The sequence below is a fragment of the Saccopteryx leptura genome, chromosome 1 (genome assembly GCF_036850995.1).
Source record: "Saccopteryx leptura isolate mSacLep1 chromosome 1, mSacLep1_pri_phased_curated, whole genome shotgun sequence".
In the NCBI taxonomy this organism is placed as follows: Eukaryota; Metazoa; Chordata; class Mammalia; order Chiroptera; family Emballonuridae; genus Saccopteryx; species Saccopteryx leptura.
The window spans coordinates 31387424-31405947 of NC_089503.1; the positions used below are offsets into that span (position 1 = coordinate 31387424).

At 45.7% G+C, this 18524-nt stretch overlaps 1 protein-coding gene across 6 annotated transcripts in view; it reads left to right on the forward strand.

Moving 5' to 3' along the window:
• MPPED2 (metallophosphoesterase domain containing 2) overlaps positions 1–18524 on the forward strand; it is a 168529-nt gene that overhangs the window by 42601 nt on the left and 107404 nt on the right. For all 6 annotated transcript variants that reach the window (XM_066363988.1, XM_066363978.1, XM_066363998.1 and 3 more), the window contains exon 3: positions 5509–5690. In XM_066363988.1, coding sequence (XP_066220085.1) covers positions 5509–5690 — 182 coding nt within the window. The remainder of the gene's footprint in view (positions 1–5508; positions 5691–18524) is intronic.

Genomic DNA, 18524 nt, shown 5'->3' on the forward strand with positions numbered 1-18524 from the left:
ACAGACCTTAAACAGAATTTTAGTATGTATGTATTTTAACATGCAGTTGAAAAGTACAACCATCATATATCTGATTCATGACTTCATGATGCTATTATGTAATGTAAAACTTAAAAAAAAATTGTGCAAAGACTGTAAGACTCAACAAAAATTAAATAATAATACACATGAGTTAGGCAAAAACTGTGAAGAGGATTTTCAAAGACATGAAACAAAGGATTAGATAATCTCTAAGGTCCCTTCCAGTCCAAAAATTCTGTGAGTCTACTACTAATTTAAGCCTAGTATTTATTTATTCATTGTTTTGCTGGTGAGTTTTGCATATCTTTGTCAAACAGTACGTCTAGGGTAGATGTTGTAACATCAGAAACATTTTAGCTTTCATGCCATCTAAGTTCTCCAGGTAAAAAAAAAAATGTCACACTGCAAAACTTTTTAGAGATAAAGTCAAGGGAATGCAGAAGGACAACACCAAGGTTTTCAAGTGGAAGGGGAATGGTAAATACATTCGGATCCCTTTAAAATGCTTTTATAAGGGTTATATGCTATTCTGACATTGAATTATTAGGCTAATTGTGTACACAAGTCTTTTACTGCACACATGGTCTAAAAAAAGAAACGCATGTCATAACAAACGACGTGGTAACAGCTTTTCTGAAGATCTAGCAATGGAACATGCAACGTGGTATGAATTTGTGATTGCAAAAATAATAACGCTTATGGCCAGGAGAGGTTTCTATGGTAGGAGCAATAATATTATCATATTATTTTTTACAGGTAAAAAAACTCTAATATGCCAAACTGAATAAATGAGAATGTGGGTTTATTTGTTTGAATTTGTGGTAAGATAGGTAAACATGTTTGAAAACCAAGTTTCAAGAGCAAGATTTGAGGCTTGGCACAAAACCTGGAGATTTAATTAGAAAATGGTTTAAGATGATAGCTCCAGCTTCCGGGAAAGTCCACCCGTGTGTCCAGCACTGTTGGCTCTCTGTCGTCTGTACTAACATTTGTCTTTGATTGGCTGCTCAGTGGTCCACAGATGCACATGGTCCATGAATTCTGAGACTATAGTGGGAGGGGATTCGACCAATCGGATTGTACCTAGGAGATCACCAGGATTCTGGGGGCATGTGAAGTCCTATCACACGATGAAAAGCTGGCTCCTCAACTTGAGTTACAGAAGCTTTCAGGAGATTGTAATACATGTCCTCACATAGTTGAAGGGCTATCAAATGGAAAGGGGAGTAAATACTAAGTCTGTTAGTTCAGAACTAGGATTAAGAAGGAAGTGACAGGAAGGAAACAAATGTATTTATTGACGGTGCCAGTCCCAGGCAAGCTGGGTTGTAGGTGTTCTTTAATTCCCACGAAATCCTCGTGTGGGCGCTGCTGTTACCTCCTTGTACCAGAAGGAGAGGTGGAGGGCAGAGAAACTGATGGCTGCTACTAGTGATAGTTGTACAAATACTACTAATTAGAGAAAAATAACATTGATTGAGTGTCTGCTGTGCGTCGGACACTGTTCTATATGCTTTAAATACTTTATCCCTTGTCATACTCAGTCATCTTATAAGATAGATACTATTTTTATATTTGTTTTACTGAGGAGGAAACCCAGGCACAGGAGTTAAGTGCCTTGCTGGTATCACACTTAATAAGTTTGGAGAGGGATTCAGAGCCGCAGTCTGGCGCTGCAGCTAAATGGGCTTTGCTGGAACATCATTTTACATGTCTACTTTCTGAGCATGTGCTGTGTGCCAGACCCAGTGCTTGGCCATTATATCCTCAGAGCAACTCAGCAGATAAGGCTTTATTATTCCCATCCTACAAATGAGAAAAAAATAAAGACCAGAAGAACGAAATAACTTGTCCAAAGTGAGTAACTCAGCCAAAAATTGTTCCTCAGTCTTCAGGCTTCAGGCCAAGTCTCTTTGGACCACGCTCAGCTTTCTCAGAGGTGCAGATTCTGGATCCAAAAGTTTCTAGCAAAGAAGAGCTATCAGAAACCAGAATGGGCTGCCCTGGGGGAGGGAAAGGGGACTTCCCTTCTCTGGAAACCTTGGAAAGAAAATTTATGTCAGCTGATCAGGGAAGGGGGAGGGGATGCAAGCTTTATACAAAGCACTGAACCCACTGCCCCCTAAGTTTTGTCCAGCTCTGGGATTTTACGATGCCGTGTTTTCTTCTCATCTTCCCATGTCATCCTGTTTTCCCCTGGGTGTACTCAGATGTACGTGTAAATCTCATTCTGATATTTGAATCTGGCTCTAGGGGTTCGATTGCCTTGGTAAGAGACTCACTTGCTAGGATATTTGACATGATGCCTTGAGGGAAATGTTAGGTCATTTGAGAAGTCTGCAGCATAAACAGCAGGCAGTAAAGTTGTTAACTGAGAGGGAGAATGCTGTGTGAGGGTCTTCACACGGTGTGAATAGGTAGATGCTCCAAGAGCAGGCGGGTTTTCCCTGACACATGCTTTTCCAGTGAAATATTCACCTCACCTGTCTTATCTTTTCTAAGTGTTTACCGAATACCCAATTCGGAAATAATAGTTTTCCTAGGATTGTCTCAACTTTAATTACATCCGCTGCAATGTGCCCACTCTGCTAGCCATCTTATTTTCAATTTCAACTCGGAATGCCATTGGGTGGAAATGTCTTTCTTCCTGTGACCCCCTGGCGATATTTGTCATGTTATCCTGCAGCATGGCTCTGACATACTGCACTATCTTGTATCCTTGTACTTGGTCCTGTGGGTAACAACGGACATCAGTGTTTCTGGGTCAGGATATTCTGACCCAGAAATTCTGTATTTGCGTCTTTATCCTTTCCCCTTTCCCAAGCCACTACCGTAAATCAATCCTCCATATCGCTCCCAACTGCCTACAGATGGTTTCCCTTTGATGACATGGGGTTGGTGGCAGTGATGGGTGAGCCTCCTTCATGACTGTTGCTGGGTGCTTCTGACTCTTTCATTTCAGCTCAGAGCTGAGAAGACACATCTTCTGCCTGTTTTCTGTCTCCTGGTTTTCTATTCGTCGGTCTTTTATTTCATGTTGATTCTGTTGGACATTTAAATGTTTCTCTGGAGGAGGTGGTAGGGTGAGGAAGGAAGCTGCAGCCATTCAAAACTGGACTGGTATTTCAATAGTGTTGAAAAGTTACTGCCCAATATAGAGCTAAGATGGGAAACAAATTATGTACCCGTGTGATGATTTGCTTCTTTAAATTGAGTAGATTCATAGAATCGGGGCCTATTCACAGCAAAAGGTTTATATCTGTGCTGCTTTCTGTTTGATAAAATCAAAATGATGAATTCGGATGGGCTCTTAAGAGATTTTGATGCAGTATTTGAGCCCATACTTAGCTGAGTTACTGAAAGGAAGAAATAGGGGTTGTTAAAATTATTAGTGTGGGAACTAGGAAATAAAGACATGTAAATATACATATATGATACTGAATTTATTCATATATTAAAGTCCAGTGGTTAATTTCTTTAATTTTCATTCAAATGTAGGTATGTTAAGTATAAATATGCATACTTTCATTCTAGTGAGCATGTTAACTTTAGGTCGAGGAATAGAATATTACCTGTCACTTTCAGGGGTGACAGTCTGCTGCAGCAGGAGGCAGTCATCCAGTCTCTGGGTAAATGACCTTTAGAAGATACTGATAACGTTAAAACCACTGAAATTGAATATATTAGAGTCTCAATAATGGAAAAGATGATACCAAATTTTTGCACATATATATATAGCTATATATATATATATATATATATATATATATATATATATATACACACATTGGATATAATCAGGAGGGTCTCCATTTACTCATGAGATCTCAGTGGATTCGTGAATTTTCTCCATGTTAACAATATTATTAATTTCTAAATTTTCTGGGCAAAATCTAATAGATTTTTTGCAGAAAGTAAACCTTCTCCATGGGGCTCTGGTTAGTTTCACGGTGTTAAGCAGTTCACAGTCCCTCCCTCTCTCCTTCCTCCTTTCTGTCTTATTCGAGTTCTTTTCTCTTTCTTTCTTTCATTTTTCTCTGTCAAAGGTAAAATAAAATGAAAAGATAAACTGTGGAAGAAATGCAAGACCAACCAGGTTATATACTGACGTCTTTATTTCCCTCCCTACAATGGCATTGTTAAAACTGATTGTTTCTTTTTAAAAAGTGGAACAAGAAAAGAAACATTAAACCCAGCCTGCAGAGGCGAGATGTGCAGGCAGTCTTCTCGAGCCTCCCGTGTGTCTCTGCTGCACGCTCACTGTCAAGGGTGGGGCTTCGATATGAAATATGGTTCCTTATTTAACGTTTCGCACTGTAATCTCTGCATTGCATGTTTGCTTCTCTTGTGACCTTTTCTTTGCATTTACAAATGCTTCCCTTCACCCATAATCCAAAATAAGTGCACATTCCAACCGAGAAATTAAAGGAAGCTGTCAGTGTAGAGTTAATACAGTTAAAGTATCCTTAACACTGCTACCAACCCCTTAAATAATTAAAACTGTATGCTTGAAGAGTTAGATTTGCATTTCTTTACCAAGTTTAGTTAGCACACTTTGTTACACTCAATTAAAAGAGAATGTTCTGTTTCATTTTCTTTTTTTTTTTTCCTGGGTTGATCATTTTGCCTTTTGATTCTTTTGCCCCAGTGTAATTTCACAGTGCTTAGGTCTCTGAAACTATACATATATTAATGCGTATGTGGATCTATAGACACTCATTAAAAGGCTTACTTTTGTACTGAACAGAATCTTTGCCCTAGGCATTTGAGCATTCCAAGTGAGCGAAGGTAATGGGGACGTAGATAATGCACTGTGGGAAAGAAGGAGCTGGACTAAATTTTTTTTTTAACATCCATTTTTTAAAAAAAAAAAAAGCTGTTATATGGGCATTGCTTTTCCTCCCCATAATTTGATTGGAGAATCTCTTAGCAAAAAACAAGAAGATACCGCTGTATAGTAGTTCTGGAAAGGATATTAGATATTAGTACTATCTCGTATGTCTCTTCACATCTCAGTTGGCAAAGCATGTGCCGTGTTCTTCATAAATTAGTTCACTGCTTAACTTATGCATGTTTAAGAAGGAATAAATTAGTTATTCATTTCCTAATGAGTAGTGGGATCAGTTGGAGCATGATGAGAGACGAAATAACATAATTTTGCCTCCCCAGTTGGGGTTCAGTGTCCCTAAACTTCACCAATAATCACTCTTAACAGTTTCTTGGGTTATTTCCAACTCCGCATGTAAGGTATTTTAAAAAATATTTTGTACCAGGTAAGTAAGACTTTTTGAATTTGTCTGTTGAGGTTGTTAGGCGGGTGACGCTGTCTCCTTTGCACCCCAGAGTGTCCCCTGTTACAATGGTCCCTCTGCCTTGGCATCAGTTTGTCGGGATGTGTTCACAGATAACAATAGATATGTATGTACGATGACAATTACAAGGGTTCAATATGTTTAACTGTTATGGGATCTGTTATGTCTACTTTAGGGTCGACCCCATCCCATATGACACTCCAAAACCAGCGGGCCACACGCGGTTTGTCTGCATCTCAGACACACACTCCAGAACAGATGGTATCCAGATGCCTTATGGGGACATCCTTCTCCACACAGGCGATTTCACCGAGCTGGGACTGCCCTCAGAGGTTAAGAAGTTTAATGACTGGTTAGGTAAGGAATGATTGCGTTCTGGCGCCCCCAATTAACCTTTCCCGTCCAAGTGTCACTCACTGCGTCCTAATTGAATTAGAGCACTTGGAAGCCAGCTCAGCCATTTCTCGTATGATATGTCGTGGTGTCTAGCTTTAATCCAATTCTGTTAATTAAAGATGAATTTTTAGATATTTAATTTTACTGTGCATCCTTTCAGAGCCTGGCCTCGTTGGCTCTGGGGCAAAGGGACGGAAAGCTTTGAAACCGATCTCATCTATTCACGCTGCTTTAATGAGGGCACTCACTGGCACACGGGAGACCTAGAATCATATTTTTAATTCATCGGCTCTGCCGTCTTTCCCAGATATTATGAGCAAAGATGTACAAATGACCTACTAGTCAGAGAACATGTCTGAAGAATGAAGAAGAGTGTAATAGTCCCGTGAAGGGAAGGTCCTAGCACAGTGTTGCTGGACAGCAGCTGTCCCAAGTCAACCGGAAGTCTGTCCTGAGACCCCTGAAAATATAAAATGCCCTGCTGTAAAAATCCCAAATCTTGGAATATGAAACTACCCTACCTATGCCCTCTGAAAATTGTAATGGCCACCTTGTGGTTGCTGTACAGACACCCCCAGGTCAGGGATATCGGCAGTATCTTGACTTTCTGGATCAGGCATTGCCAAATATTAACATTCTAAGGCAATCATGGCGTGATGCATAGCTATACTGGCTGACAGATCGTTTTAAGAATCCTTTTAGGTGAGGGAACGAAGTACAAGGGTTCTGAGATTTTAGAATCTCCAAAGACACTAAAGAATTGTAGAGAGCAGAAATCACTGTGGAGAAATAACGAATATGTCAGCCAACCAACATGCAGCGTTAGGCCAAAACTTTAATTGTTAAAGTTTATCTATTGATTCTTAGAGGGAGAGAGTAGAGAGAGAGAGAGAAAGAAAGAAAGATCGATTTATTGTTCCACTTATTTATGCATTCATTGGTTGATGCTTGTATGTGCCCTGACCAGAGATCAAACCCTCAACCTTGGTATATCGGGACGATGCCCTAACCAACTGAACTACCCAGCCAGCAAGGCAAAAACTTTAAAGCAGGGTTTCAGAAATTTTTAAATAATTGATCAAATGTATATGTTAATGAAAAATAACATTCATTAAAGACAGTAAAATATAAAAATGCTAAGTAGGATAACTAATAACATAACATATTTTGAGTTTTCCTGTGATCTTGCACATTAGTCCACATTTTATATATTTGACACCAGAGTACGTATTTGTTTTTTATTTTCCTTTTGGTTATCTTAATTTGATAGTATCTGTAAGATTTAGATGATTTTGCCTAATTTTCATATTTATCTTTTTTAATAGCAACATGACATGCGTATTGTTCTATGCTTTTACTTAATAAGACATCCCTCCGAAATGAACGTGGAAATTGATAACAATTTTTCCTCTGACAGCTAGCACTGAAATGTACATTTTGTTTGTATATGTCTTTTTGCTTCTATTGACTTATTTCTTAGGGCAAAACACAGCATGAGTTAAATTACTCAGTCAAGGATATGAAATTCTTTCTGGTTCTTACCGTCTGCTGGCATGTTGCTTTCGGGGGGGGGGGTAGCTGTGTGCTTCATTAGCAGTGAATGAATATAACAATTTTACCGTGATCCTGGCAGCATTGGATAATGGAGCTTTGTATTTTTGTGCTGGTTTCATAGGTATTCGGGCATCTCATTTAAAACAGCGTGATATCTTGCATATCACTCAGTGTAAACTCATTTTTATAGATGGCCCAGATGCAGAGAACTTACGTGACTTTCTCAGAGTCTCCTTGTGGCAGAAGCTGGGACCGTACTTCTCGTCTTTTCCCTTCCCTTTTGCTCCTGTAAAATTTGCCTTCAAGTCCTATTATCTCTTCACTTCAGCAACTTTTCTTTGTGAACTATTAGCAGGCAAATATTCTTTGGGGTTGAATTTTGACAGTTTCAAACTGTTCGGTGACAGCTGAATCTCAACACTGCAGTGACCTAGCTGCACTGACAATCTTGATTTGTAAAGAACAGGAATGACACACTGGGAAGTGTTCGCGCAAATAGAAGACGAGATAGATCCTGGTTATAATCTTGCTTAGCCACTGACCTTGGGCAACTAAGTTAACCTCTCTTTTCCCCTTGGCTTCCCTGTGCAGAACTAAGGATTAATACTACCTGTCTTTCTGGATTGCTGTGCCGATTAATCAGTAAATGATTGCTGCTAGTAAGTTTTTGTGGACCATTAATAACTGAATGGGGAATGTGGTGAATGAACCATCAACAGATATTTAAAGGGTAAAAACAAGAAGAGGTCAGAGGAATTATTTGGTAGGTTAGAAGTAAACACCGAGAGATTGTATAAGGGAAAGTACTTCATAAATGGAAATGTGCCGTAACTAAGGAAATCAAAGGATAAGGAAATAAAATGCGGAGGTCCAGATGCCTGGTCAGTTCCTCCTCTCCCCATTTCCCCTGATCTGCTGAGGCCAGAGGAAGCGGTCTCAGATGGAGGTGTAGAATGCAAGGCCAAAGGAAGAAAACCCACTGGGATGCGGAAAGAGAAGTCGGGATCCCATAGGGAAGGCCCAGAATAGTTCGGTTACCCCGGCAACCTCGTGCTACTCTGAGGTGAGAGAGAGTGTGTGATTACATTCTACCCATTGGCTCAGTTGGGAACCTCTCACCTGAAAAATGTACTTCCAGCAACAGTGGCCAGGTGGCCTGGCAGTGTGGAATTAAGGGTCAGAGCAGTCTACGGCTACAGTAGGCATCCAGCGCTCAACCAGCACAGTCCTCAGGTTTGGCAGGGACTTCGAGTCCACCGACCTCTAACCGACTGCCGTCTTCCTACTCTAGTCTAGACAGCTCTGGTTATTGGAAACGGTCTGACCGTCCCCTGAGCTCCTTTACTCTCCCAACAGGCTAATCTGTTTCTGCTCTGGGCCACGTACTCCTCTGTCCAGCAGCATCCCTCTAAGGGGGCTGTTGTCCCAGTTTTAGAGTTGGGGAGCCTGAAGCTCGGCTGGGCCACCTTTCCGTAGATCATTTAGCGCAGGGGTAGTCACCCTTTTTATACCTACCGCCCACTTTTGTATCTCTGTTAGTAGTAAAGTTTTCTAACTGCCCACCGGTTCCACAGTAATGGTGATTTATAAAGTAGGGAAGTAACTTTACTTTATAAAATTTATAAAGCAGAGTTATAGCAAGTAAAAGCATATAATAATAATGACTTACCAAGTACTTTATGTCGGATTTTCGCTAAGTTTGGCAGAATAAATCTTTCTAAAACAACTTACTATAGTTAAATCTATCTTTTTATTTTTTTTTTTTTTTTTTTTTTTTTTATTTTATTTTTTTCATTTTTCTGAAGCTGGAAACAGGGAGAGACAGTCAGACAGACTCCCGCATGCGCCCGACCGGGATCCACCCGGCACGCCCACCAGGGGCGACGCTCTGCCCACCAGGGGGCGATGCTCTGCCCATCCTGGGCGTCGCCATGTTGCGACCAGAGCCACTCTAGCGCCTGGGGCAGAGGCCACAGAGCCATCCCCAGCGCCCGGGCCATCTTTGCTCCAATGGAGCTTCGGCTGCGGGAGGGGAAGAGAGAGACAGAGAGGGAAAGCGCGGCGGAGGGGTGGAGAAGCAAATGGGCGCTTCTCCTGTGTGCCCTGGCCGGGAATCGAACCCGGGTCCTCCGCACGCTAGTATCTTTTTATTTATACTTTGGTTGCTCCACTACCGCCCACCATGAAAGCTGCAACGCCCCCTAGTGGGCAGTAGGGACCAGGTTGACTACCACTGATTTAGTGGATAGGAAGCTCAGAGAGCCTAAGAAACCCACCAGAGTGCACTCAGCTTATAAACCTGGGCTTGTCTTCCCCAAAGCATGAGCCCCTTTCCTACCTATTTGTGATATTGGGAGTGGGCTTATGGCAGCTGGGAAGCTTGTAGATTTTAGGCTTTTTTTTTTTTTTTTTTGTATTTTTCCGAAGCTGGAAACAGGGAGGCAGTCAGACAGACTCCCACATGCACCCGACCGGGATCCACCCGGCATGCCCACCAGGGGGCGTTGCTCTGCCGCAATCAGAGCCATTCTAGCGCCTGAGGCAGAGGCCACAGAGCCATCCTCAGCGCCCGGGCAAACTTTGCTCCAGTGGAGCCTCGCTGCGGGAGCGGAAGAGAGAGACAGAGAGGAAGGAGAGGGGGAGGGGTGGAGAAGCAGATGGGTGCCTCTCCTGTGTGCCCTGGCCGGGAATCGAACCTGGGACTCCTGCACGCCAGGCCAACGCTCTATCACTGAGCCAACCGGCCAGGGCCGATTTTAGGCTTTAACTACAATGTGGTAGCATCCGGCAGCTTCATATGGAAGTTGAGTAGCTGTTTGACTGACCGTGTGCTGTTATTTGAAAGATGTGTTAAAACCCTGCCTGTGTTGAATCTCACCCAGACCTACCAGCTGCTGGGCCTGAGAATCCCATCATGAGTTTCCTGTTGGTTCAGAGATGATGAGTTCTGGTTAATATGGACATATGTCACCTAGCAGGTGTAGCCCATGAAGTTATTAATACAAAGTAATTTATGAGGTAAGCTAGCACAGCACAGGGTCATGAGAAGATGGAACTCAAACTAGACACAGTCAGAGGATGGAAAGGTAGGGTGGTATGAAATGATTAGGAGCAGCTGGGAAGAGCCAGCTTTAAATTTCATACCTTTGATAAATTGCTTAATATTCTGAGCCTTGATTTCCTCATTTGTAAATTAGGAATAATAATACTAATACTAATATACCCTGTGGTTGTTGTGCGGATATACTTTGTGATAAAGCTCATATCATTCTTAACACAGCCCTTGACCTGCACTTCTAGCAAATACTGTAGAAGAAGACAACAGAGCCAGGGTCATAGAATCCAAAAGGCAGAAACTAGAAGGTTCTGGAAGCATGGATTTAAAAAGAGATTTAGAGTGTAACAGGGAGCACCAGAAGATATGAGAATAGAGACTGAAGAAGCCTGTCTCTGAGCAGTTACACTAACTAGACAGAATGTTAGGACTGTAAGCAGCCTGGAGGTCCTACTTCCAAATATAATAGAAAGGGAAACTGAGGCAGGAGAGATTAAATAAATTGTTCAGGGTTACTCAGATAATAAATGGCCAGGTTGGACTCCAGTCCAGCATGGATGAGGGAGGGGTGTTGAACTAATGTGTTTTGTCTGTGGGTGATGGGGACTAAACACAGTACCCCCTCCCCCACCCCTCAATCACACGTATCATTTCATGGAGTCCTTGCGATAACTTGTCAAGTAAGTATTAGCTTCTAATGTTTACTTATAAGGAAACTGAGCCTTGGCAAATTCAGGTTAAGCGACTAGGTGACCTTTGGATTTGAACTTGGGTTCATCAGACCCCACTTCCCAAGTGTGTTCTATCTTTCTGTCTTCTCAGTCTGGGACTTAGGATCCCTACTAAAGGGACCACATCCTGGGTATAATGGTGCTTCTTTGATGGACTGCCTCTTTTAACACATACACTCCCACGGCCAGCCGTGCGCTCAGGGTCTCAGGTAGGTTAATGTCCTGCTGGAGCTGTTTGGCGACACAGCCTCTGTGTTACTCCATCGGGTTGGCCATTGGGAGAGCCTTGTGAGGTCACAGAACTTTCCTGCCATTGGGTGTGATCCATTCCAGTGGCAGTGAATGATAGCAGAGTACCGTAAAGAGCAGTGAAAGCACAGCCACTCACATCAGCTCCCAGGGAAAGTCTAAATTGCATTGTAACATTAGCATAACATGCCACTCATTTCTGTCCTTGACGTGAATAGCCACTGGCGGAGCCTGAAAATCTTGTCGTCTGGGCAGGTCCCACCCCCTTGTGAACAGGTGAACCGCTAATAACCAGTGTATTCTAGCAGCTGCTGCTGTTGCCTCAGTGGTTACCTTCCCCCTACAAGCTCCACCGTGGGTAGGGGAATGAGACTTTCACTCTCTGTCTCTGTCACCCTCTGGGAGCCACCACGATCCCTATTTTCACCTCTCCCCAGTCCAGCTGATCAGATATCTCAGTCCTTCGTCTCACAAGCAAGAGCTGGGGGGGGGGCTGTTTTCAGGGGAACCAGTCCAGGGTCTGAGAGATACCTGGCTTCTTTTTGCCAGGGACAGCAAAGTTGTGACGAAGAGGCACATATAACTCTTTCCCAAAGAAATACCTGTTAAAGTGATGGTTAAATTCGATAGTTTCATCCACATGTGAGTTCAGACATGCTAGAGGAAGGTCACGGACGACAGCCTTTGGTGAGTTGAACTGGGATCCTGGCCACTCAGCCATTGGAGTATTTTCTTTTTTATCTTGGCAAAAACACAGCACAGTTACCGCCTGGGCTTCAACCTAAGTTTGTCAGCTCCAGATGACTTGCCAGTTAAAATGGGATGATTTTTATTGCTTTTTAGTAAATTCTGAACATCAGGGCTTTCTGATTCTACTGATGCGCCTGAAGATGCGCTTTGTGCGGCATGGGGCCTGGTGGCCTTCCTTCCCCGGGCCTCTGTGTCCTTCCTTCCCTGGGCCTCTGCGGCCTTCCTTCCCTGGGCCTCTGTGTCCTTCCTTCCCCGGGCCTCTGTGGCCTTCCTTCCCCGGGCCTCTGTGGCCTTCCTTCCCTGGGCCTGTGGTCTTCCTTCCCTGGGCCTCTGTGTCCTTCCTTCCCCGGGCCTCTGCGGCCTTCCTTCCCCGGGCCTCTGTGGCCTTCCTTCCCTGGGCCTCTGCGGCCTTCCTTCCCTGGGCCTCTGCGGCCTTCCTTCCCTGGGCCTCTGTGTCCTTCCTTCCCCGGGCCTCTGTGGCCTTCCTTCCCCGGGCCTCTGTGGCCTTCCTTCCCTGGGCCTGTGGTCTTCCTTCCCTGGGCCTCTGTGTCCTTCCTTCCCCGGGCCTCTGCGGCCTTCCTTCCCCGGGCCTCTGTGGCCTTCCTTCCCCGGGCCTCTGTGGCCTTCCTTCCCTGGGCCTCTGTGGCCTTCCTTCCCCGGGCCTCTGTGTCCTTCCTTCCCCGGGCCTCTGCGGCCTTCCTTCCCCGGGCCTCTGTGGCCTTCCTTCCCCGGGCCTCTGTGGCCTTCCTTCCCTGGGCCTCTGCGGCCTTCCTGCCCCAGGCCTCTGTGTCCTTCCTTCCCCGGGCCTCTGTGGCCTTCCTTCCCTGGGCCTCTGTGGCCTTCCTGCCCTGGGCCTCTGTGGCCTTCCTCCCCTGGGCCTGTGGATCTTCCTTCCCTGGGCCTGTGGCCTTCCTTCCCCAGGCCTCTGTTGCCTTCCTTCCCTGGGCCTCTCTGGCCTTCCTTCCCCGGGCCTCTGCGGCCTTCCTTCCCCGGGCCTCTGTGGCCTTCCTTCCCCGGGCCTCTGTGTCCTTCCTTCCCTGGGCCTCTGCGGCCTTCCTTCCCTGGGCCTCTGCGGCCTTCCTTCCCTGGGCCTCTGCGGCCTTCCTTCCCTGGGCCTCTGCGGCCTTCCTTCCCTGGGCCTCTGTGGCCTTCCTTCCCCGGGCCTCTGTGTCCTTCCTTCCCCGGGCCTCTGTGGCCTTCCTGCCCTGGGCCTCTGTGGCCTTCCTGCCCCGGGCCTCTGTGGCCTTCCTTCCCTGGGCCTCTGTGGCCTTCCTTCCCTGGGCCTCTGTGGCCTTCCTTCCCTGGGCCTCTGTTGCCTTCCTTCCCCGGGCCTCTGCGGCCTTCTTTCCCCGGGCCTCTGTGGCCTTCCTGCCCTGGGCCTCTCTGGCCTTCCTTCCCCGGGCCTCTGTGGCCTTCTTTCCCTGGGCCTCTGTGGCCTTCCTTCCCTGGGCCTCTGCGGCCTTCCTTCCCTGGGCCTCTGTGGCCTTCTTTCCCTGGGCCTCTGTGGCCTTCCTTCCCCGGGCCTCTGTGGCCTTCTTTCCCTGGGCCTCTGTGGCCTTCCTTCCCTGGGCCTCTGCGGCCTTCCTTCCCTGGGCCTCTGTGGCCTTCTTTCCCTGGGCCTCTGTGGCCTTCCTTCCCCGGGCCTCTGTGGCCTTCTTTCCCTGGGCCTCTGTGGCCTTCCTGCCCTGGGCCTCTGTGGCCTTCCTTCCCCGGGCCTCTGTGTCCTTCCTTCCCCGGGCCTCTGTGGCCTTCCTTCCCCGGGCCTCTGCGGCCTTCCTTCCCTGGGCCTCTGTGTCCTTCCTTCCCTGGGCCTCTGTGGCCTTCTTTCCCTGGGCCTCTGTTGCCTTCCTTCCCCGGGCCTCTGTGGCCTTCCTTCCCCGGGCCTCTGCGGCCTTCCTTCCCTGGGCCTCTGTGTCCTTCCTTCCCTGGGCCTCTGTGGCCTTCTTTCCCTGGGCCTCTGTGGCCTTCCTTCCCTGGGCCTCTGTGGCCTTCCTTCCCCGGGCCTGTGGCCTTCCTCCCCTGGGCCTGTGGTCTTCCTTCCCCGGGCCTCTGTGGCCTTCTTTCCCTGGGCCTCTGTTGCCTTCCTTCCCCAGGCCTCTGTGGCCTTCCTTCCCCGGGCCTCTGTGGCCTTCCTTCCCTGGGGCTCTGTGGCCTTCCTTCCCTGGGCCTCTGTTGCCTTCCTTCCCTGGGCCTCTGTGTCCTTCCTTCCCTGGGCCTCTGTGGCCTTCCTTCCCCGGGCCTCTGCGGCCTTCCTTCCCTGGGCCTCTGTGTCCTTCCTTCCCTGGGCCTCTGTGGCCTTCTTTCCCTGGGCCTCTGTTGCCTTCCTTCCCCGGGCCTCTGTGGCCTTCCTTCCCCGGGCCTCTGCGGCCTTCCTTCCCTGGGCCTCTGTGTCCTTCCTTCCCTGGGCCTCTGTGGCCTTCTTTCCCTGGGCCTCTGTTGCCTTCCTTCCCCGGGCCTCTGTGGCCTTCCTTCCCCGGGCCTCTGTGGCCTTCCTGCCCTGGGCCTCTATGGCCTTCCTTCCCTGGGCCTCTGTGTCCTTCCTTCCCCGGGCCTCTGTGTCCTTCCTTCCCCGGGCCTCTGCGGCCTTTCTTCCCCGGGCCTCTGTGGCCTTCCTTCCCCGGGCCTGTGGCCTTCCTGAGATGTGTTCCCTCTTCTTCGCTGCTGCCCTCTGCAGAGTATAAGTATTTTAGGTCGTCGTCTTCGGTGTTGCTCATCTGCCCATGCATGCTGCCCAGACGAGCCTTAGGAAATCTTATTATTTGATTTCACACCCACCTTCTTATTTCCAACTTCCGTTTGCTCAGAATTGTTCCTACACTCTTTCCCTTTGCAGACCCTGTTTCTGCTTCCTGGAGTGACTGACTCTCCCTTCCCGGAGAACTTGTTCATCCTACATGCCTTAAGCTCTGGCAGAGCTGGTTGCTTTTCTTAACTTGTTGGTCAGGCCTGTGTGCAGCTAGCCCTTCTCCTGGCTGGTAAGGCACTGTTTATTTGTCTCCCACTGGTTAGTAGCATGTGCCTAACGAGTACCCCCACTTCTGGGTAAAGGGCCTGGAACATCGAGGTGCACACAAGTGGTTGATGAATCTCTGAGTGAATGAATGAATACCAAGGCACATGACTTTTTTTCTGCCTCGCTTTTTGTCTCAGCCATGAGCATGATGCAGCACTTACTGTCTGTCAATGTCTTATCCTTCCCTTTCCCTTCTCTACGTCTCCCTTCCCCTCGCTTCCTTTTCCCTTTCTTCTCAAAGTATTTATAACAGCCAGTGGGCTACTGTTAGTAATTTCTATTGTATATATTGTGCAGGAATAATTAAAAAGGGTTTATTGCTACTGTTTTGTTTCCAGTATTATAATTAGAAAGACAGGGTTTTTAGTTGGCTTGTTCTTTCAGCCAGAAATTTATATAACAATCTAGTCAGAATTCCTTTTAACATAGCACCAGTGTCACGAACTTTTAATTATGGCTAGTCTTTGGTCTCGGTTGTCATTTAATAGCTCTGAGCTTCAGTTTCTCCAAGCCTAAAAGGAAGGAAGAAAACACTTCCAAGGAGAATCTCAAGAAAGGGATTAATCATATTTGTAGGAGCATTGTATATTAGACATGGGTGTAACAGAGTGTGACTGGAATAAACGTCCCAGATCCTACACATACAAATCAATTTTGTCTCTTTCACAATAATCATATTGGGAGACTCTTTTCCTTTCTAGGGATTGTGCTGTTGGCCCAGAATTTTGCAGCTTTCATAGCCTGAGCTATTTATTTTACTCTTTTAATACATATAATGTTCAGTCCTGATAACTTAGAAAATAGAGATAAATGAAAGAGGAAAACAAAGTTACACCCAGCCAGAGATAACCACTGTTAACATTTAGTGCGATTCTTTATAGAATGTTTTCTGTTGATACATATGTATACACACAACACACATTTCACAAAAGAGAGATCTTATAGAAATACCATTTCACGGTCGTTTCATCCTTTTAACAAGAGATCACAAACAACTTTCTACATCAATAAATAGAGCTAAACAACTTTTTCCCCCACAAAGAATATTTCCAATGTATATAAGATACATATATTATAAAAAATTCAGTATTTGACATGTGCAAAGAAGAAAATATGCAGTCACGTGTAATCCTCTTTTCAGAGGGATTACTATTTGGTGTATAGCATTTAAGAAAATTTTCTATTTCCTGTTTCTATTTTGAATATCCTTAATAGCAGCAATCTTCACGCTTTAAGGGATTTTTGCTTACTTTTTTTTTTGATAGAGAGAGGGACAGATAGGTTCAGACAGACAGGAAGGGAGAGATGAGAAGCATCAATTCTTTGTTGTGGCACCTTAGTTGTTTATTGATTGCTTTCTCATATGTGCCTTGACTGGGGTGGGGGGATACAGCAGAGTGAATGACCCCTTGCTCAAGTCAGTGACCTTGGGCTTTAAGCCTGTGACCTTTGGGCTCAAGCCAGAGATCATGGGGTCATATCTGTGATCCTACGCTCAAACCAGTGACCCCGGGCTCAAGCTAGCAACCTTGTGGTTTCGAACCTGGGTCCTCCGCATCTTAGTCCAACGCTCTATCCACTGCGCCACCACCTGGTCAGGCTTAATGACTTTTTAAAATTTATTTTTTATTTTTAAAATTTTTATAATTTTATTTTTCCAAACATCTTTTTTTTTAAAAAAAAAAAAAAACTTTAAATTTTGTTTTTTAATTACAGTTTACACTGAATATTATTTTCTATTAGTTTCAGGTATACAACATAGTGATTAATCATATACTTTACAAACTGTTTACCTGGTATTTCCAATACCCACCTGACACCACACATAGTCATTACAATAATATTGACTATATTCCCTATACTGCGCTTTACATCCCCATGACTATTTTGTAACTGCCAATTTTAGTTTTTAATCCTTCACTTTTTTCACCTCATCCCTCAGACCTCCTCCTCTATGACAGCCACTATTTTTTTTAATTAGTAGAGGCATGCATATTGTCCTACCACTTTATAAAATTTAACACATCATGCTCTGTGTCAGCGTAGCACTCTGTCATATGGGCGTACTCTAATTTATGTAGCTGTCTCTACTACGAGTGAGAGACTTAAGGTGTTTTCATTCTTTCATTATACCTTCACTGATGTGATGAGCAGCCTTCTCGTTCTCTCTTTGCAAACATCGTTAGTTATAGCCATTAGGATAGCTTCTTCAAGTTAGATTTGATACTCCAAATGATACATAACTTCTTCAGAAATGTTATATGACATATTGCCAGATTTCTCTCTATAAAGATTCTCTATAATAGTCTCAACAGTATTTAAGAATGTGTGTTATATATCCTCAGTGGCAGAAAATCTTCCACTATTCACGATTCTTCTTCTAATTGCGAAAGCTTACATAGTCTTTGTGAAAAAAATGTAGATAATCGTACAAGAAAAAAATTGTTCTTACGTGAGAGGAGGGGAGATAGAGAGACAGACTCCCACCTGCATCCTGACCGGGATCTACCTGGAAAGCCCATCTGGGGCCTGAGGCTGACGCTCAAACCAACTGAGCCACTGGCTGCGGGAGGAGAAGAGGGAGAGAAGAGGGAGAGTGAGGAGGAGAAGAGTAGGCGGTCGCTTCTCCTGCATGCCCTGCCCGGGGATTGAACCCAGGACGTACACACGCCGGACCAACGCTCTATCCACTGAAGCAGCCAGCCAAGGCCAGGAAGAAAACATTAAGATCACCAGTGTGTTCTGCAAGTCACAGATAACTATTAACAACTGGTGTGTTTCCTGTTGTGTCACGGGTGAGCGTGCGTGGAAAGTGGCCTTGCCGTCCTTGGTGCCCCGGTGCCCCGTGGCCCAGTCCGCCTGGGAGCAGAGAAAAGGCTGAGCACAGTGGCCCTGCCTGACCACCAGGAACGAGGCGCCATCTCCTTTCCAGGCATCCCAGACCCGACGCACAAAGACGTGTTTTTAGATTCGAATTAACTTCCGAACCACACCGGGGCCCGGGCCTCTGCTTTCCCTCTCCCTGTTTCAGTCTCCTGTCATCTTTGAGCAGACTCTGTCACTCCTCCCTGCGGTGTCGCCGTCCCTCCTCTGGAATTCATCTCTGCACGCCAGCTCCTGTCTGACAAACCCGAGCGCGCCAGGCTTCCGCTGGACTGCAGCTTATTCTTTAAACTCGGACATGGAATGCTTCCCGGGCACGGCTGGCACGTAGAAGGTTATAGAGTTTTGAAACAGCACAAAATTATTAGGAACTGGACCTTGTCAAGTGGGCAAGTGGAGATCAGTTAATTATCCTGAATAAAAAGACACGACGTCACCTGATGGCCTCGGCTGTCTTGTAAGATGTCAAACAGTTCCCAGAAAAAAAACAGTCTCAGAAATGATTTGAGCCGGGGAGCCTCGCTGGAAGGTTTATAGTGACATACCTTTATGACTACTTA